Here is a 21,520-nt window from a genome sequence, read left to right as displayed (position 1 = left end):
TTATATTTTGATGTTGTAAGGTACAAACATGTAATATATTCATATGTTATCTAACGAAGATAGTGTTCTGGATTTATGTTCCCCTTTGACGATCGGATGCTCTGACTTGACCGGACATAATTTTTTTTTTTTTTTTTTTGTGATTTGATTAGAAAAGCTAGAGACTTAAGCCTAGGGGTGTCAATGGTACGGTTCGGGTGGTTATTTTATAAAATTTATATCGTACCAATTTTTCGGTTATTTCATTTTGTAGAACCAAAATTAGACTTTTCGAAACCGTCTCATCATGTCGGTTTCTCTTCGGTATCGGTTTACGGTTTGGTTAATTTTTGCTTTAAAAAAAAATCATGTTATAGTCATTAGTAAAATTTAAAGACACAATATCATACATACTTCTACAGGAGTTTGACAAACACTCTCTAGATATTTTTACTAATTAAAAGGTGATGAATCAAGAAAACATGAAAGAAGACAACAATAGAGATTGATCCTACTATTCTATGGTTGCGTAAAATAATGTTAAGCAAAAACAAAAATATGTTTTAGATCGCACGAGGGGAGAAAAAATCAATCGAGATGAGACTCAAGAACTAAGACTACTAAGCAACAAGAGAAGTTAAAATCATACGAGAGGAAAGATATCTAATACTTTGTATCTTTCTATCTAAGATCGTTGTAATACCTTGTAGCTTATTAGTTACTACTCGAGATGCTAGAACTAATTTATTTTCAATAGGAGTAATATAATAGGTTTCACAGTTGGAACTTTAGGTGTTAATTACGTTGCAGGCTTTTAGTCATTTTCATCATCCCAAACCCAAGTCAAACATTTTAATATTTTATTATATTTAAATTTAATATGTAAAATATATTTTGCATATATAAACTTATTCGGTTCGGTTCGGTATTTTTTTCGGTTTATTTTTATAAAACTAAAAACCTACCTAATTATTCGGTGCGGTTATAAATTTATACAAAAATTGTCGATTTTATTAAAAAAAACCTAAAAATCGATTTGGTACCGTACGGTTCGATCGGTTAAATCAGGTTTTTGAAAATCATTGACACCCCTACTTAAACCGATAACATGTATGATCAAATGACATAATATAGTAAGCAATCATAAATGTGCAGCTATTACAAATTTTGTGATACAGTAATCATAGTGACTTGTTAAATTATAACACTAAATTAAGTCTATTCATCTCAGTCCGGGCTGTTGCTATCGGTTGTACTCAAACACGAGGGGTTCCATAAGTAGTTGCGATCATGCACACTTTTTTTCTTCTTTCGTTGGAAACAAAATTATCAGAAGGATAAAAGAGGTAGAATAAAATCAAAGTTACTAAAACTGTTCGAGATACGCGAAAAATTGACCCGGACAACACAATGATGTAACAAAAAGAGGATGAACATAGTATCAAAATTCTCAATAGTATTTTATAATTGATCATCAAGGATACATTATGTCAGAGGCTAAGTAGGTCTGTTTAGTTAAGCCTCATACATATTTAATAATATTGAAAAATAAGAAAAACAAATATTGATTTATGAGAGTTTATAACTGGGAGGACATGGCTTTACGCAATAGCATTGGCTTTTATCGCACGTTTCATATTGATAACCCTCATTTTTGCAAGCAGCCGTACACTTTTCAGCAGGTGGCGGTTTGAAACAGGGGTGATTTTTTTTAGCGTCACCACTACTCGGCAGTCAGCGTCACAGCCAACTTCAGCCTTCGCACACACACTCACTTTTAACACTTAGATTTAATTTCGGGTCAAACACAATGAAAGGAACACACACCATTTACGGGCAACGCCCAACCTTTTTATTATCTCTCAGATATACAAAAGGACTCACGAATTTGGAGGCTTACAAAACTAATTCATGCCTTAGCCAAATTCTGTCTACTTTACAAATCTGCCAGGGGCAGTTACAAGCAGTTACAAGGGGAGGGGCGTGCATGGCATGTGCCAGCAGTTACATTGGGGATCATGGCATACATTCTAAGCCTAACATTTCTCCCATGTGGGCAAAGCCTTCAGAAACCGGCCTTAACCGTCACACATGCTGCGCACGCTGCGTAACCGACGCATGTGCCGCGCGCATGCCTCGCTCATGTGCCTCGCGCGTGCCTTAGCCTGATTTTCGCCTCCTAGCTTCGCCCAACACTTAGAATATTTTTCGCCCATCTTCATGCCAATGCCATGCCAACACCGTGCCAACCCTTTGCCTTTCCCATCTGCCTTGGCCCCAGCTAGCCCATGTCAATGCCCATGTCTGCCGGTGCCAACCTACTGCCTGCACGCATGCCCGTCTGGTGCCATGCGCCTGTCCGTGCCACTAATATTCGTCAAGCTGCTTTTCCAACACCCAAGCACCTTGACTTAGCTGCACACCATGCCATCGGCATGCAACCCCACACATTGCTTCCAACACCCACATAGGCCTATGTCAAGGGGCAATGTACAAGCCCTTGACACTGCCCTCGCCCGCATGCGTCTAAGTCCGAACTTGGGGGTCTAATAAACCACCCCACCAGTTGAAATCAACGTCCTCGTCGAGGCTGTTTTCAGGTAGTCTTCCAATTGCTTGTCGAACTGCCAAAGTGACTTAGTCTTTTCCCAAGTAGCATCAGCTTCTTGCTTACCCTTCCACTGAATCAGAAATTCTGTCCGCCTATTCTTCTTGACACCAAGTACCCGGTGATCCAATATCTTTTCAATTTCACCATCTAAGTGTGTGCGCACCACATTCGGTGCTCTCTTTGACTGATTCCTATTCGGATCATCAGCATCTTCATAATAAGGCTTCAGAAAACTTACATGGAAGGTTGGGTGTAATTTCAACCTTTCAGGCAGTTTCAACCTATAAGCAACTTCACCAACCTTTTGAGCTACTTCAAATGGCCCATCATACTTTGGGATTAAACCGCGGTGCCTAAACTTACTTGTAATCTATTTCTAGATTTGGGGAGTAAGCTTGAGCAACACCCTATCACCAACATTAAATTTCAACGCTCTTCTACGCTGGTCTGCATACTTTTTCATCCGTTTCTGGGCCTTGTGCAAACTGTCTTGCGCTTCTGCAAGCACTTCCTGCTTGTCCCTGACATAACGATAGGCAGCAGGGCATTTCCCTTGAGTCTTCTGCTTAGCAACATCAAGTGGAGTCATAGGCTGTCTGCCTAGGACTAACTCAGACGGGCTCATCTCCGTGGCCGACGACTTGTGCAAATTATAGAAAAATTGTGTACTGTCCAATAAGTCCACCCAATTCCGCTAACTTGCTGTCACAAAGTGCCTCAGATATTCCTCCAACAAATGATTAATTCTTTCAGTTTTCCCATCAGTTTGAGGATGGTTCACCGTAGAGAACTTCAAATCAGTTCCCATCATATTAAACAAAGCAGTCCAGAACTGACCCGTGAACTGAGTATCCCTATCACTGATGATATCAGCTGGCATACCAAAGAACTTAACCACATTTTTGTAAAACAAATCTGCAGCAACATCCGACGAACACACAACTGGGGCAGCAATAAAAACAGCATACTTTGAGAACCTATCCACTACCACCATGACTGATGCCATGCCGTTTACCTTCGGGAACCCACCAATAAAGTCCATCGAAACAGACATCTAAGGCCTTTCAGGAATAGGAAGAGGCTGCAGCAAACCCGTTTCCTTCTTGCGCTCAGTTTTATCTAGTTGACAAACCAGATAAGTTTTCACATAAGCTTCAACATCATCTTCCATCTTTGGCGAGAAATACACCCTAGACAGCAATGCCAACATTCGTTCAACACCCGGATGTCCAGCCCAAGTAGTGTCATGCTCCTCTTTCATTAGTTCTTTACGCAATCCACCACCTTGAGGTACCACGATTCTCCCCCCTTTGAAATAGAGCGGATCATCCTCGATCCAATACCTCCGCACTGTCCCCTCTTTGACTTGACTCATTAACTTAGTGTACAATGAATCATTTGCAGCACACAGTCTAATCTTATCAATAAAATCAGACTCCAATAGAGAAATTGAATATATAGCAGCGAATACCTCTTTTCTATTCAAAGCATCAGCAACCTAGTTGTGTTTTCCCGGCTTATGCTCCCACATGAAGTCATATTCAGCCAAGAATTCTTGCCAACTGGCTTGCTTGGGACTTAGCTTGCGTTGTGTTTTGAAGTATGTATTAGCAATGTTGTCCGTCCGCACCACAAACTTTGTCCCTAGCAGATATACACGCCAAGTCTGCAAGCAATGTACCACAACAACCATCTCTTTTTCATGAGTAGAGTATCGTTGTTCCGCTTCATTCAACTTTCTACTTTCAAAGGCCACGGGGTGACCTTCTTGCACCAACACGCCTCCCACAGCCTTGTCAGAGGCATTAGTATGTACTTCAAAGGGCAATTCGAAATCAGGCAGCCTTAGTATGGGTTCAGAAGCAATGGCCTCCTTCAATAAGTTGAATACACCATCACATTTTTCAGTCCATGCCCACATCACGTTCTTTTTCAGCAAATCAGTCAAAACAACAGCCTTCTTTGAATACCCTGCAATGAACTTGCGATAATAGTTTGCCAACCCAAGGAATGACCTCAAGTCCTTCACACTCCGCGGCGCCTGCCAATCAACAATAGCCTGCACCTTCTTTGGGTCCATTCTCACTTGGTTCTGGCTGACCAAGTGCCCAAGAAACTTGATTTTTGTTGAGCAAACTCGCATTTCTCCATCTTGACATAAAACTTGTACTCCCGCAACCGAGACAGTACCATTTTCAAATGGCTTACATGTTCTTCCAACGAGCAGCTATAGATTACAATGTCATCTAAGTACACCACAACAAAATCATCTAGGTACTCAAATAAAACATTGTTCATCAAATTACAGAAAGTAGCCGGGGGCATTACAAGAAATTCATATGAGCCATATCTAGTTACGCAGGTTGTTTTTGACTCATCACCCTCTGCCATCCTTACTTGCCAATATCCAGACTTGAGGTCTAGCTTAGTGAACCAACTTGCCTTGCACAACCTGTCCATGAGGTCCTGCACCAATGGAACAAGATACTTGTTCAGCGCCCGATAGTCCACACACATTCTCATCGACCCATCCCGTTTCCTTTGGAATAAAACAGGTGCACCATACAGAGCCTTTGAGGGCTGAATCAGACCCACATCTAGCAACTCATTCAATTGTTTCAGCAATTCAACCAATTCCTTAGGAGCCATACGATAAGGAGCTTGTGCGGGAGCAACAGAACCCGACAACAACTCAATCTTATGATCAATATCCCCCCTTGGTGGCAACGTTTTGGGGAGTTCAGGTGGCATAACATCTTTAAATTCCCCCAAAACCTGTGCCATACAATCAGGCACCTCTACCTTCACATAAGGTTTTATCTCAACCAAAGCAGCAATGAGAGTTTCTTCACCTTTCTTTAAGCCTTTCTCAACAGAAATAGCAGAAATAATGGGGCTCTTGTACTTCTTCAATTTTTCTGCCTCTCCATATGGATGAACAACCTTTATGAACCCTGCCATATTTTCTTGCATCACCATAACTCCGTCCAAGTGGGGCATTAGAACGAAGTAGTTCTTCCTCAAGAAATCGATTCCAAGTATCATATCGAAATCTCCCAACGGAATCACCATCAAATTGTGTTTTCCAGCCCAAGGTCCCGCAAGTACCTTCACGTCATATGCCATACCTTCAATCAGTTGGGCCACCTGGTTCACAGTTTTCATATAATTCGGGCTCTTTGTCAATCTAAGTCCGAATCTTGCAGCAAATTTGACATTAATAAAATTGTGAGTAGCTCCAGTATCCACCATTTCCACTAACACTTTATCATCAACCTTCATCTCAATGTGCAGCAACGAAGAATGAAAATTTGTAGACGACTCCCCCACCGTGTTCACTAATGAAATTTGATTGTTCAAGAGTAAACCAAGTGGGTTTGCCAAATCAGCAACTACACCACCTTCCTCGTTTGCACCTATATTCCCCGCAAGCATAGCATTCACCCTTTCACGATTTGGACAATTCTTGGCCAAGTGAGACCCTCCACAAGTCCAGCAACCTTTGTCACTTGCTGAATTTTTCCAGTTCTTTGAATTCCAACGTCCGCACCAGCCTTTCCCTTGTCAGCACCTTCTTTCCGCCCTTCATTCTTTCACTCCCCCTTCTTTTCAGTATTTTTCTTGGACTTAGAAGAAGTAGGAATTTCAGATGGAACACGTGTTGAGCAAAAATCTACCAACGAATCTGCCGCTGCAATTGCACTTGGGAGATCTTTCACGTTCTGTCTCCTAAGTTCGTTTTGGGCCTATACTTGCATCCCAGAAATGAAGTTGTGTAACTTGTCCTCATCCGACATATTTTGGATGTCTAACATCAAAGAAGTAAATTCCTTGATATATTCACGAACAGAACCTGTTTGCCTCAATCTTTTCAAGCGATCCCTAGCAATCCAAGATGCATTGCTAGGAAGGAACTGGTCACGCATTTCCTTCTTCAATTTGGCCCAAGTATCGATCCTTGGCCTGCCAGCACTCATATCGTCTGCATCCCTAGTCCTCCACCACAATTTCGCATCACCAGTCAAGTACATAGTGGTGATACTTCACTTGTCATTTTCAGCAATACAGGCAGTTGTGAAGTACTGTTCCATATCCCACAGAAAATTTTCCAATTCCTTCGCAGATCTTGAACCAGTAAAGGCTTTAGGTTCAGGGATCTTTACCTTGGAACGTTCTGCCTCATGGCCTGCGTTAGAACCAGCCATTGCCCTCCGCAGCACTACCACTTCTAAGTTCAGAGTTTCGTTTGCCTTTTTCAGATCCTTGATCTGAACCAAGGCTTCTTCACGAAATTCATCATATCCCGTTGTTCTTATTGTCATAGTCTCACGAAACTGAGCAAGTTCCATGTTCAAGCCATGAATATGACTGATTATAGACGTCACATCATCAGCGTTTTCAGCCATTCCCTCCAGCGCCTCCAGGGCAGCCACTCTGTCCCTCAGTTCATTGTACGTACTACTTCCGCCAGCCATCATGCCATAAAATAGCCACGCTCTGATACCAGTTGAAACAGGGGTGATTTTTTTCAGCGTCACCACTGCTCGACAGTTAGCGTCACAACCAACTTCAACCTTCATACACACACTCACTTTTGACACTTAGATTTAATTTCGGGTCAAACACAATGAAAGGAACACACACCATTTACGCGCAACGCCTAACCTTTTTATTATCTCTCAGATATACAAAAGGACTCACGAATTTGGAGGCTTACAAAACTGATCCATACCTTAGCCAAATTCTGTCTACTTTACAAATCTGCAAGGGGTAGTTACAAGCAGTTACAAGGGGAGGGGCATGCATGGCATATGCCAGCAGTTAAATTGGGGATCATGGCGTACATTCTAAGCCTAACATTTCGCCCATGTGGGCAAAGCCTTCAGAAACCGGCCTTAACCGTCGCACATGACGCGCACGCTGCGTAATCGACGCATGTGCCGCGCGCATGCCTCGCTCATGTGCCGTGCACCTGCCTCGCTCATGTGTCTCACGCGTGCCTTAGCCTGATTTTCGCCTCCTAGCTTCGCCCAACACTTAGAATATTTATCGCCCATCTTCTTGCCAATGTCATGCCAACACCGTGCCAACCCTTTGCCTTTCCCATCTGCCTTGGCCCCAGCCAGCCCATGTCTGCCGGTGCCAACTTACTGCCTGCATGCATGCCCGTCTGGTGCCATGCGCCTGTCCGTGCCACTGACATTCGTCAAGCTGCTTTGCCAACACCTAAGCACCTTGACTTAGCTGCACACCATGCCATCGGCATGCAACCATGCACATTGCTTCCAACACCCACATAGGCCTATGTCAAGGGGAAATGTACAAGCCCTTGACACTGCCCTCGCCCGCATGCGTCTAAGTCCGAACTTGGGGGTCTAACACGGTTCTACACATGGTCCCTTGAATGTCTTGCTTAAATCTTGACACATTGCTGCCCCTGTCATACCCAAAAAGAAAAAGAAAAATAGAAGTCAGAATTAAAGAAATAAATGAAGGATAGTTGCAGTAAGCTGACGGTTCATTAAATAAGATTGTAACATACATAATCTTTTAAATAGAATGGAATTGATGTAGATGATCCATAAAAGATCTTTTTTTCGATTTAACAATCTGGTATTAGGAATTTACTATTTGACTAATTTATATTCGCATCGAGTAAGACTCATTTAATGAGGAAACGCTATATAGCTACCAAAAGCAATTATTCAGATTTGAACTGCAAGCCCATATAAAAAAGAAGTTCAACGAATTAGAAATTTTGAGACTTCTTAACAAATTTTTTTTGCTAATCATTCTTGATTTGTAAGTAAAAGCCTAACAACAAAAGAGATACCTGCATTGCCCATGAAAAACAACACCAGAAGAAACACAACTTTAAACAAAGGCGAAGAATGTTCCGTCATTTTTGTTATCTATTCAATAATTCAAAAGGTATTTTTGATAATGAAAAGGATGAGATACCATGCTTATCTTATATAGTGTTAATGATTCATAACTATTTAATTACTTTCTCTTTAATTATCTAGATAGTGAATTTTCTTACTATATAATGAGATTTCATCCCTTTAATTGTTGATATTAATTGTTACTATTTAATGAATTTCTCTTTAGTTATCTAGATAGTTGATTTTCTTACTATCTAATGAGATTTCTTCCATTTAATTATCTAGATATTGTTACTATATAATGAGATTCTTCCATTGTTCACTTTCCTTTTTAAAAAAAAACCAAAAAAATATACAGCCTAATGCAACACTTTGCTCTCACACAGCCATAATTTCAGTTATATCCGCACATCTAATATTTTTTGTGACAATATTTATACACCTTTATACATTACTATATAGTATTTATGGACATATATACATAATGTCGACCTTCTATAAAAGTTTGTAACACGTCGCTCACTACAAATTTTATAGTCAACCTACTTAGACTATTTCCAATGGGTCATTGGCACTTACGTCCTAATTTGTGTTGGTCTTTAATTTTTGCCCCTCATAAGAAGTAACCTTTTCGCCGAGAATAAATTTATATTTTCACATCATAAAATTCCACAAGTTATGTCCCGTGCCCTTAAAAAACGTTTGCCCCACTAGGCATGAGATCGATTTTAAAGCCAAAAATAAAGATCAACCATTGAAGGATAAAAATTAAAGGCCAACCCATTTAAAGGGAAAATCGTGCAATTTTTTCATTTCCAAAAAGTCTAACCAAATTCAAATGACTTCAAATTGTAGACATGGTATTTTGAATTGTTAACTATTGTAAATTTTAGTACTTTTTATGTAGTTTTTCAAATATGAAAATTTTATTTTAAAAAACTTAAAAATATGTCCGAATTCACCTTCAAAATTAAAGATTTGACTCTTGAAAACCGAACATTACCGCGTAAATTGAGAGAAGGGGTTTACTGAGATTTTATCCCTTTAATTACCTGAGTATTGTTACTATTTAATGAGATTTCATCCTTATTTCTGGATATTGTTGAAATCGACATAAGGTGAAGCAATTTTTTACATTCTCTAGTTTATACTAGGTACCATTCTCTATTTTTTTTTACCACTCCCCAGAAACTCCCCATTTTTCTTCCTTGGAGACTGATACGCCCAAATTACACCTTTAATATTAGGAGTAAGCGGTCGTTGTTAAATACATAACCCAACAAGGTTGGGGTCGAATCCCACAGAGAATACAATGAAGAAATATACTTTCTAAGTGTAACGCTTGACTATTAGTCTATATTTCAAGGGAAAGGAGAATATAATAATGATTGGTTTTGAGGTTGATCATTAATTCAACGCTTTGTTGTTATAAAATGTAACTATTGGTAAAATGGACTAAGGTTGTGGTTCCAATGGAACATAATGCGCTTGAGTGTCAAATCAACTTATTTATATGCATAGATGTAATAGACCATGGGTTACTTAATTCTTATTAAAAGTCTTCCAATCAAATTAGTAAATTTCATCACTAAGCTTTTCTAAGCCTTAGAATGTTACACATGAGAAGACCCATTTAGTCTCAAATAGCTTTCCTATTCTTAGCTCAAGTTATTAGATGGGTGTAAGAACCCCAAATTATTGCTATTAACTCTTTTCCTAACTTACACTCTCTTTTTCAAGCAAAATGTGAGTATTTACGCACAAATAATGTTTGCAACCATTAAAAGACATTAAAGCTTGAAGAGTTAATAGAAAACATCTTTAACATATAAAATAGAGTTTGAATATGAAACCCAATCACATAACTAACACATTAGGTCCCACAACCTTAGTTAAATGGTTTAGCTACTCATCTTCATTAAATACAAAATACAAAACAACAGTAAAGAGAATATTCATAAAACTTACAATGATTAATGGAAGAAGACGACAAAAAGTGAAAGAATCTTCTGTATAGCCACAACAACCAATATTCAATGTTCTTTATGCTAAAAGACACAATAAAGTCTGTCTAAGGAATATTCAATGAATGTTCACAAAAACCTACAATTAGTATTTATAGAAGGAGGATTTATAGAAGGAGGACGAAAAGTTCACGTTTCGCATTAAATGATGACTTGCGGATAGAGAATGCGGTCGCAACAGGAGTATGCGACCGCATACTGGCTACATCCTCCGTTCGTCGAACTTCTTCATGCTGCCGCAAGTTGAGTTTGCGGTGCCGCATGTTCTTCGCGAACTTGTGCATTTTGCTCCACTCACTAGTTGTTCTGAGGTGGAATATGTGGCAGCATAACTGAGTTTGCGGTACCGCATACACGTTGCATACTGCTGCATTTTGACAACCTCTCTGGAAATTCTCTGTCCTTAGTATGCGGCCGCAATTCGCACTTGCGGTGCCGCATAGTGATCTCATATTCAGCTGTTTTCCTTCTTTTTATACCATTTTGTTCCTTTGTGCCCTTGACTCACAAAACCTGAAAACACATAACAACCTAATAGAAATATAGAAAAATACTCGAAAAGACTCCTAAAAAAGCATAAGTACTAGTGGATGGAAAAACCCTAAAATCCACAACTTATCAGTGACTCAAACCCACAACCTTAGGATTCGAGTTGGCGGGTGTTTACCACTTGAGCAGCCCCTTGTATAAAAGTGTAAAACGCATCGCTATCTACAGAGAGGATTTTCTCTTTCTCTGCTATTTTCAATTGCAAGTCTTGTTCAAAACCAGTCCAACTCTCCACCAAATGACTTCAAGTTTTGTAGATAACCCCCTTAGACTATTTCCAACAAGCCTAACCAAATCTCCGCCAAATGACTTCAAATTTGTTGACATCCTCCTTAGACTAAGTATCTAAAAATAAAGCTTTTCTAATATGGCCCTCACCCCTACCGTTGCTCGAATATTACAGATACATGCAATTTCTCTCGCTAAGCTCTCTACATTTCATTCTTGTACCTCAAAAATTCTCGTGTTCATTTCATTCCAAATAGCATAGTTGAATTCTGCATAGATCAAAATAAGAAGTCTGGCTTGGGGTCTTCTTCCTTTGGCATTTCATAGCAGCCACTGTTGATGCTGATCCCAGTCACTCTATCGTGCATCTCTGTTCTGAATCCATCGGATAAGTCTGTCCCATAATATGCCAGCATAAGGATAATCCCAAAACAAGTGCTCCTTAGATTCATCTTGTTGTTGGCACATCTTCATCTTGTTGTTGGCACATCCACATGCGAGATTGATATTGCATCACAATTTGACAAGCTTATCGGCAGTATTTAAGTTTCCACGTAGTAACACCCAAAGGGTGAATATGGCCTTTTGTCATGCTTCGTTAGTGACTAGCAGGAAACTCTATTCCACCCTTTGATGCACCCCAAGCTGCTGTAAATAAATATGCCTAATCCAGCTCCTAGCTCCCTTTGGGACGCCTTGGATTTGACTCAAGCAACCTCTAGATTCGATTATTTTCCTTACCGTCCAACTTGCTTGTTGTGGTATAGGAATGTCCTTCACTTGTCGTCCCTTGATGTAGTAAGACTGAATCTATTGTATCCACAATTTGTCTTCTTTATGCTCCAAATTCCCATAGACTTTAGCAATGGTAGCCTTATTCCAGATTTTGGGATTAGTGAGCTTGAATCCCCCAGCAGCCAGCTGTAGACACATTCTTTCCCATGAGATCAGGGCTCTTTTACTGATCATATTAGCCCCGGACCAGATATAACTTCGACAGTAGGCTTTGATGGTTTTGAGCACCTTAGCTGTTAGCATAAAAATTTGAGCCCAGTATGATTGAACTCCAAAAAACACTGTTTTTATAAGTTGTGCCCTACCTGCATAAGATAAAGTTTTGGCTGTCCAAGAGGAAAACTTTGAAACAACCTTTTCAATTAAAATTTACCAGTGAACTAGAGATAGTTGCTTGGATGCCAATGGAATCCCCAAGTATCTAAACGGTAGATATCTGAGAATAACCTAACTATTGCAAGATTATTGTCCTGATAGAAATATCTACACCTCCAAAATAAGCACTACTCTTTGCCATTTTGGCTTGAAGCCCTGAAGTTTTGGTGAAGAGTACAAATCTATCATGTAGAAGCCCCACTGCTTTAGGATCACCTCTAGAAAAAAGTAGTAAATCATCCGCAAAACTGAGATGTATAATTTTCAGCTTTGAACATTTTAGGTAATGTTTAAATTCTTTCTTTGAACTGGGATCAGTTAGGTGTCTGCTAAGATACTCCATCGCAATTGCAAAGAGAAACGGGGACATTGGGTCACCTTGTCTCAACCCTTTTGCAGCCTGAAAAGGTTCAGTTGTAATTCCATTTATCACAATGGACTAACTCACTATTTTTACACATTCCCTAACCCAATAGACAAACCTTGCTGGGAACCCCAAATCTTCCATCACTTGCTCAATATAAATCCACTCAACAGAGTCGTCGCTTTTTGGAGATCCACTTTTATCATACACCTGGGAGACACATTTTTTCTTGAATCGGTTTTCACCAATTCATGAGCCAATATCACATTATCAGAGAACCTTTTACTCGGAATAAACCTTGCTTGAGTATTGCTAATAACAGAAGCTATAATTTTTTGGATTGTGGAAGCTAGTACTTTAGCTATCATTTTGTACAATATTATGCAACAAGCTATAGGTCAAAACTCCTTTATTGTATCTGGATTAGGCACCTTAGGAATCAAAGTGATAGCAATATAATTAATTGCTTTATAGGTCAAATCCCTGTTGAAGAAATCTTTGACAGCTTCACAGACTTCTTTTTTGATTACTTTCCATCCCTTATTGAAAAACAATGCATTATAACCATCCACCCCCGGGGCTTTGGCGTCCCCTATAGCACACAATCCATCATAGATTTCTTGAATAGACAGAGCCTTGGGAAAATGCAAATGGGGCAAGTTGTTACGATGTATGAAGAGTCGTTTATTTCAGACCATGCCCCTATGATATTGTGAATGCAAAATGGTAATCAAAACATTAAAGTGCCTTTCAAGTTTTTTAACGTTTGGGCTGATCACCCACAATTCCTACTTTTGTTGGAAAGAGAATGGGGAACCAAAATGTAGTTTAACAACACGCAATATATTCATATGTTACCTGACGAAGATAATGTTCTTGATTTATGTTCCCTTTTGACGGCTCGGATGCGTTGACTTGACCGGACATAATTTTTTTTTTTTTTTTTTGTGATTTAATTGGATAAGCAAGAAACTTAAGCTGATAATATGTATGATGACATAATAGTTTTAAATAAGCAATCATAAATGTGTAGAGCTATTAACAATTTTGTGATACAGTAATCAAAGTAACTTATTAAATTATAATAATAAATTAAGTCTATGCATCTAAGTCAGGGTTGTTGCTATCGATAGTACTCAAACACGAGGGGTCCATAAGTAATCGCGATCATGCACATTTTTTTTCTTCTTTCGTTGGAAATAAAATTATCAGAAAGATAAAGAGGTAGAATAAAATTAAAGTTAATAAAATTGGGCGAGATACACGAAAATTGACTCGGACACCACAATGATGTAACAAAAGAGGATGAACATAGTATCAAAATTCTCAACAATATTTTATAATTGATCATCAAGGATACATTATGTCAGAGGCTAAGTAGGTCTATTTAGTTAAGCCTCATAAATATTTAATAATATTGAAAAGTAAGAAAAACAAATATTTATTTATGAAGGCTTATAACTGGGAGGACATGGCTTTACGCAATAGCATTGGCTTTTATCGCACGTTCCGTATTGATAACTCTCATTTTTGCAAGCAGTTGTACACTTTTCAGCAGGTGGCGGTTCTACACATGGTCCCTTGAATGTCTTGCTTAAATCTTGACAAATTGCTGCCTCTATCACACCCAAAAAGAAAAGGAAAAAAATAGAAGTAAGAATAAAATAAAATAAATAAAGGATAGTTGCAGTAAGCTGATGGTTCAGTAAATAAGATCGTAACATGGAGAATCTTTTAAATAGAGTGGAATTGATATAGATGATTCATAAAAGATCTTTTTTCGATTTAACAATCTGATATTCGGAATTTACTGATTTGACTAATTTATATTCGCATTGAGCAAGACTCATCTAAGGACGAAACACTCTATGGCTACCAAAAACAATTATTCATTAAGATTTGAACCGCAAGCCCATATTAAAAAGAAGTTCTAGCCAATGAATTAGAAATTATGACACTTTCTTAACAAATTTGTTTTGCTAATCATTCTTGATTTGTAAGTAAAAGCCTAACAACAAAAGAGATGGTACCTGCATTGCCCATGAAAAACAACACCAGAAGAAATACAACTTTAAACAAAGGCGAAGAATGTTCCATCTTTTTTTTGTTATCTATTCAAAAGGTATTTTTGATAATGAAAAGGATGAGACACCATGCTTAGCTTATATAGTGTTAATGATTCACTACTATTTAATGACTCTCTCTTTAATTATCTAGATAGTGAATTTTCATACCATATAACAAGGTTTCATCCCTTTAATTATGGATATTGTTACTATATAATGACTTTCTCTTTAGTAATCTAGATAGTTGATTTTCTTACTATATAATGAGATTTCATCCCTTTAATTATCTAGATATTGTTACTATATAATGAGATTCTTCCATTTTTCACATTCCTTTAAAAAAAAAAAACACAACACTTTGCACTCACATAGCCATAATTTCAGCTATATCCGCATATCTAATATTTTTTGTGACAATATTTATAAACCTTTATACATTACTATATAGTATTTATAGACAAATATAAATAATGTCAACCTTGTATAAAAGTGTGTAACACATTGCTCACTACAAATTTTGTAGTCAACCTCCTTAGACTATTTCCAACAGGTCATTGGCACTTATGTCCCTAATTTGTGTTGGTCTTTAATTTTTGTCCCTCATAATAAATAAATTTTTGGCGGGGCATAATTTATATTATTCATATCATAATATCCCACAAGTTATGCTCCGCGGCCTTAAAGAACTTGGGCAATTTGCACGATTGCCTTTATTCGGGGGAGGTCTTTAATTTTTTCCCCTCAAATTGCTGGTCTTCAATTTTTGTCCTCTGCCTAAATACCTTGAGGTTCGAATCCCGGCTTAGTCAAAAAAATTTTCGCAAGGCAGAGTTTTCTTAGCAAAATTAGGCCTTGGGGCAAAAGTTAGGCCTTATAACTTTTGCCTTGTAAAGTTGAAAAAAAAAAACCTGCCTTGCAAAATTTCACAAGGCAAACCTTTGCCTTAAGGCAGAGAAGTTTCGCAAAACCTTGCCTAGCGATTTTTTTTTTTTTGACTGAGCAGGGGTTCGAACCTAGAACCTTGGGATATTTTCGGACTCTTTTTTAAGCGAAGGGAAAAAAATTAAAGACCAGCGCCTTTGAAGGGCAATCCGTGCAAAAAAAAAAAAAATGAAAAAAAATGAAAGAAAGAACATATGCCCCACTAAGCTTAAGTTCGATTGCTAAAGGACAAAAATAACAATTTTTTGCGTGGATTGTCCTTCAAAGGCACTGGTCTTTAATTTTTTCCCCTCAAATTGTTGGTTTTTAATTTTTGCCTTCCGCTTAAAAATGTGGCCAAAAATACCCCGAGGTTCTGGGTTCGAACCTCTGCTCAGTAAAAAAAAATCACAAGACAAGGCGCTGCAAAAAGTCTGCTTTATGAGCAGAGTTCGCCTTAAGGCATAACTAAAGTCTGTCTTATGCGGTAGCTTAAGGCATAATTAAAAGTCTGCCTTTAAGGAAAAGTCTGCTGTATCCGGCAGGCTAGGCAGTCTTTCCGTGAAGCTTTGCCCGTTGATTTTTTTTATAATTTTATGACTAAACCGGGATTCGAACCCAGAATCTCGAAATATTTTAGGCGACGGACAAAAATTAAAGACCACCCCAAAGATGGTAATCGTGCAAATTGTCCCAAAAATAAAGACCAGTCCATTTGAAGGGTAAGAATCGAAGACCAGCCCATTTAAAGGCAAATCGTGCAATATTTTAGTTTCCAAAAAATCGGGAGGAAAACATAACTAGCCTTGCCAATAGTATAGCTTACTTTGTTTAGCCATAAATAATAAATATAGCGATAAAACTTTGGTAGCAAGTTATTTTAACGAGAAAAGAAAGGAATCCCATGTCTGTCATTAGCTTAAATCGCGGAAAATTTGATTTTATTAAGCGATCTGGCAACAAACAATCCTACCAATAAATCAATGTATAATTATTACTCCCTCTGTTTCAATTTATTTGAACCTATTTTCTTTTTAGTCCGTGTCAAAATGAATGACGCCTTTCCTAATTTGGAAATAAATTCACTTTATGAATGATTTACAGTCACACAAATTTTTAAGGCTTATTTTGAACCACAAGTTTCAAAAGTCTTCTCTCTTTTTTAAATGTCATGCCCAGTCAAATGAGTTCATATAAATTGAAACGGAGGGAGTATATAATTTACGGAAAAGGGTAAAAAATATCCTTAAATTATGTGAAATTGAACAAAAATATCATCCGTTCATAGTTTGTTCCAAAACTACCCATAAACTATGCGAAATTGAACAAAAATGCCGTTATTGTTACTTAATTGGGTCAAAGAGAGCCTAAAAGATTAAAGGGGTTGGTTTCTCTGCAGGCGCACGTTTAAGCGAGGTTGTTAACGTACGCCCGCTGCCATGGCTCGCCGGAAACGGCCTCCTCTTGACTCTCGAGCACTCCCAAAAGAAGCTGAACCTATTCCACCTCCACCCATGAAGGAATTAACTCCACCAAATGAACCCTAACCCATCAAAGAACCAGTGAGAATGGTTACACCTGAATCGGGTATCCCTCAATAGTTGGTTGCTCGACAATTGTTCCAATGGTTACAGGCATGGGGAGTGCACCAACAGTTCTCCAAAATCGGGTAACCCCGTTTCCAATCCCTGCGCCAATCCACGTACCACCAAAACCCCTACCCCCCAATTGAACCAACACCTCCGCCAACAGCTGTAGATACTACAACGGCGAGGAAATTGTCGGACTGAAGCTACAATACTATCCTCCCACTATTAAGGACGGTATCAAAGTAGTGAAACCTAATCTTGCTAAACTAAAAGTGGAGAGTGAAAAATGGGAATGCGCATTGATAGGGTATGTTATCGGAGGTGCCCCAACTTTCAAAGAGATGCTTCGATTCGTCTATGGAGTGTTACATGACGATGGCTACTTTGTGTTTAAATTTAGCTCTGTTGAGGATAAAGAGAATACTAGAAGAAGGATCCTATACATTTAATAGAAGACCATTTGTTCTTAAGAATTGGAGCCCTGATTTCAATATCCATAATCAACCAATGCGTATTTTACTGTTATGGATTATGTTTCCTAGGTTGTCACTTTACTTTTGGGATGATGAGAATTTAGGACGGGTTGCCAGTTATCTTGGTAAGCCTTTATGCACAGATAAGATTACAGCCTAATGTGAAAGAATTTCTTATACACGAATCTTAATTGAGATGGATCTTACCCAACCACTACCAGATATGCTACAAATTGAAGGAGAGAACGGGAGTATATGGGAGTAGGACATAGATTATGAATGGATACCTAAGTTCTGCCAAGATTGCAATCGGTTTGCGCATACTACTGAGGTGTGTCGAGCAAAAGCTAAACCTGAGCCAGGGCCAAAGCAGAATAGGAGGACAAAGAAGGATTGGATGTCGCGTACAGAAGATGCCAATAAGGAGGGAAATCTCCTCATATGGGCAATGCACCACAACAACCAAATGGGCGGACCAACCAAGCAAAAAAAAAAAAAAAACTCCCATTGCTGGTAACAAGACAAGGCAAATTGCAACTTCACTTCCTACTACTGGTCAAATTAATGTTGTGTTACATGGGAACTATAACCAAGCTCCTATGCCTAATAATGGAAAACAAGTGGTAGTATACTGGTAGTATACCATGGTAAGGATCAGGCCTCACTATCCAAAGCTTCAGCTGCAGATATCAATGACATGATCCCATACGAGCCCCTTCAAAATATATGACCAGGATGGGCAACCCATTAATAGATAAAGGGGCAAGTACTAGCATCATCAACCCCTAATGATTTTCTGCTCATGGAATATCAGGAGGTTAAATAAAGCCTCCAAACATAAGGGATTAATTTCTTTTTTGCATAGGAATAATGTTGACCTAGTAGGTTGCTTGGAGACTAGAGTCAAACAAAATAAAGCAAGCAGAGTAAAACAAAAGTTTGGCAGAGATTGGGAATTTGCTCCTAATTACTCCTTTGCACCAAATGGGAGGATATATGTTGGATGGAAGACTATGAATGTAGCAGTCATGGTGCTCTCTTCAGCTACACAATTTGTTTACTGTCTTGTGCAAGACAAACACTCAACCTTCCAGAGCCACATCACCTTTATATATGGGTTGCACACTGTTTCTAACAGATACCCATTGTGGGATCAGCTGAGGGGAATAAATAGTGGTATGATTGGACCCTGGTTGATACTTGGATATTTTAATACAATGCTTGGTATGGATAATATAATCAATGGTGCTCTTATCCACATATTAGAAACAATAGATTTTCAACAATGTGTTACAAATATTGGGGTGGGACAAGTTGAAAAGACTAGATGTCAACATAGCTGGTTCAACAAAAAGGGAGCAAATAAGAGAATCTATAGCCTCATAGATTGTATTTTTGGGAACCTTGATTGGATGTACAATTACATTGATCTTAAAGCTGAGTACTTATTACCCGACTGTTCTGATCATTCTGCAATATTAGTGAATACTGAGGTGACAAGAAAAAGATGCAACAAACCTTTTAGATTAATTACATCATTGATTAATCAAAAGGAATACCAGCAAGCAGTATAGAACATATGGGGTCAACACATTCTGGGGTATAGTATGTATGCAGTCATAAGGAAGTTGAAACTGATTGAAATAGCTACTAAGGGGATGCACAGAGAATCCTCAACTTCTGATAAAATTTAGAAACTTAAAGATACACTTAGAACTATCCAAGAAGGACTCAATAATGATTATTTCGATCCCCAGTTGATAGAAGAGGAGAAAATCACTCTGTTGTTGCTGGAAAAATGGGAAACCATACAAGAAGCAATGTCGAGGCAGAAGTCTAGAGCAGCATGGATAGCACAAGGAGATTCAAACACAAAGTACTTTGATGCTCACCTCAAGTACAGACAGGCAAAAAGCAGAATATCTTCTATCTGCAATGATCAACAGATTAAAATCACTAATCTAGAACTATCGCAACAAGAATTTGTAGTATTCTTTACTAAGTTGTTAGATGAAGCTACAACTGAACTGCCTACACTGAATGTAAATATAATTATGGATGGACCTTGCCTCAATATACTTCAACAGCAAGCATTTTTGCAGCCAGTGACAAGTGAGAGGTGAAATCAGTAGTATTCTCCCTACCTGCAGATAAACCACCAGGTTTTGATGGTTACCTTGCCGAGTTCTTTAAATTCTTCTGGGCTTTAATAGGTGAGGAAGTAATTAAAGCAATGCTTGAATTTTTTTCATACTAGTAAGTTATTGAGGGAAGTCAACTGTAGTACTATTACCTTAATACCCAAAGCTACAAATCCAAACTATGTGAAAGAGTATAGATCCATAGCCTGCTGCTCCATACTGTATAAAATTTTCTCCAAGATCTTAACAAACAGGCTGAAACTGGTAGTTTACTATTTAGTAGGGCCTTCACAATCTGCTTTCATTGAAGGTAGAAACATTTTGGATAATGTCATAATTGCTCATGAATTGATAAAAGGATATTCTTGGAAGTCTGTCTCTCCAAGGTGTATGATCAAGATAGACATAAATAAAGCCTATGACTCCATTGAATGGCCATTTCTCAGGATGGTGCTTACTGAGTTTGGGATGCCTCACAAGCTGGTATGTTTAATTATGGAGTGTTTCACCACTGTAAGTGACTCTTTGCTCCGCAATGGCAGTCTCACCCCTAGATTTCCAGCAAAGAAAGGCCTAAGGCAGGGTGATCCTATGTCACCTTGCTTATCTGTATTGGCCATGGAATACTTGAACATGACACTGAAACAGCTCAAATTGAACCCAAATTTCAACTTCCACCCTAAGTGTGAACGGTTGGACCTATTGCATATATGTTTTGTAGATGATCTATTATTATACTGCAGAGCTGACCAGAGTTCTTGACACTTGCTGATGAAATGTTTTAAACACTTCTCTACTATTTCTGGCCTTCAAGCAAATATGGAGAAGAGTTCATTATATGTTGCAGGGATATCAACAGAACTTAGAGACCAACTACTTTCTGATATGCACTTTTCTCTCGGACAGCTACCATTTAAATCCCTAGGAGTACCATTATCTGCCAGGAAGCTCAATATTAGCCAGTGTATGCTTTTGGTGGACAAAATGGTTGCAAGACTTAAGTGCTGGACCTCTAACTTTCTTTCTTATGCAGAGAGATTGCAACTGATTAAAAGTGTGTTATTTGAGATCCAAACCTGTTGGTCTTAAGTTTTTCTAATTCCAAAAAATATTATCAAACTGGTTACTAGAGTTTGCAGGAATTTACTAATGGCATGGCACTAAGGAGAATGCTACTAGAGCTCCAATTGCCTGTGAAACTCTATGTCAACCGCGATCAACTGGAGGATTCAATATGATACACTTTGCCCTCTGGAACAAGGCTGCAATTATTAACCTACTATGGGCTCTGGAAAATAAAAAGGAGACGCTCTGGGTGATTTGGGTGCATACTTAGTATATAAAACACAATGATATCTCAACCATGGACACAGCTAAACATGCTAGTTGGTTAGAGAGGAAACATTTTCAGGCAACAGAATAGTGGAACCAGAGCAATGCCTTCTTTTTGCAAAACTGTGCTACAGATCCTCAGTTCCACATCAAAAAAGCATACCTCTCTCTCCTCCCTCAATACCCAA

General features: G+C 38.5%; 1 protein-coding gene and 1 long non-coding RNA gene across 2 annotated transcripts; one reads left to right on the top strand and one right to left on the bottom strand.

Moving 5' to 3' along the window:
- Positions 1 to 14,122: 14,122 nt before the first annotated feature.
- LOC132602100 (uncharacterized) lies at positions 14,123 to 14,956 on the bottom strand. Its single transcript, XR_009567595.1, has 2 exons — positions 14,841 to 14,956; positions 14,123 to 14,428 (listed from the first exon to the last, which is right to left on the bottom strand). It is a non-coding gene; the product is annotated as an uncharacterized LOC132602100 (long non-coding RNA).
- Positions 14,957 to 17,761: 2,805 nt separating this feature from the next.
- On the top strand, positions 17,762 to 20,762 carry LOC132601223 (uncharacterized). The gene is made up of 4 exons (XM_060314328.1): positions 17,762 to 17,984; positions 18,745 to 19,427; positions 19,554 to 19,978; positions 20,255 to 20,762. The coding sequence occupies exons 1-4, from the start codon at positions 17,762 to 17,764 to the stop codon at positions 20,760 to 20,762; spliced, it is 1,839 nt and encodes a 612-aa protein (XP_060170311.1).
- Positions 20,763 to 21,520: the final 758 nt, after the last annotated feature.

This window comes from Lycium barbarum, chromosome 7 (genome assembly GCF_019175385.1).
Source record: "Lycium barbarum isolate Lr01 chromosome 7, ASM1917538v2, whole genome shotgun sequence".
In the NCBI taxonomy this organism is placed as follows: Eukaryota; Viridiplantae; Streptophyta; class Magnoliopsida; order Solanales; family Solanaceae; genus Lycium; species Lycium barbarum.
The sequence above is the reverse complement of the archived record's forward strand: the minus strand, read 5'-3'. Positions and strand labels throughout refer to the sequence as shown.

What these genes read in the sequence shown, in the direction of transcription:
- LOC132601223 (XM_060314328.1), top strand. Translation starts at nt 17,762, where the DNA reads ATGGCTACTTTGTGTTTAAATTTAGCTCTGTTGAGGATAAAGAGAATA. An exon ending in ACGGGTTGCCAGTTATCTTG is followed by an intron (nt 17,985 to 18,744) that starts GTAAGCCTTTAT and finishes TTGACCTAGTAG; the next exon opens with GTTGCTTGGAGACTAGAGTC. An exon ending in AAAAGGAATACCAGCAAGCA is followed by an intron (nt 19,428 to 19,553) that starts GTATAGAACATA and finishes GATAAAATTTAG; the next exon opens with AAACTTAAAGATACACTTAG.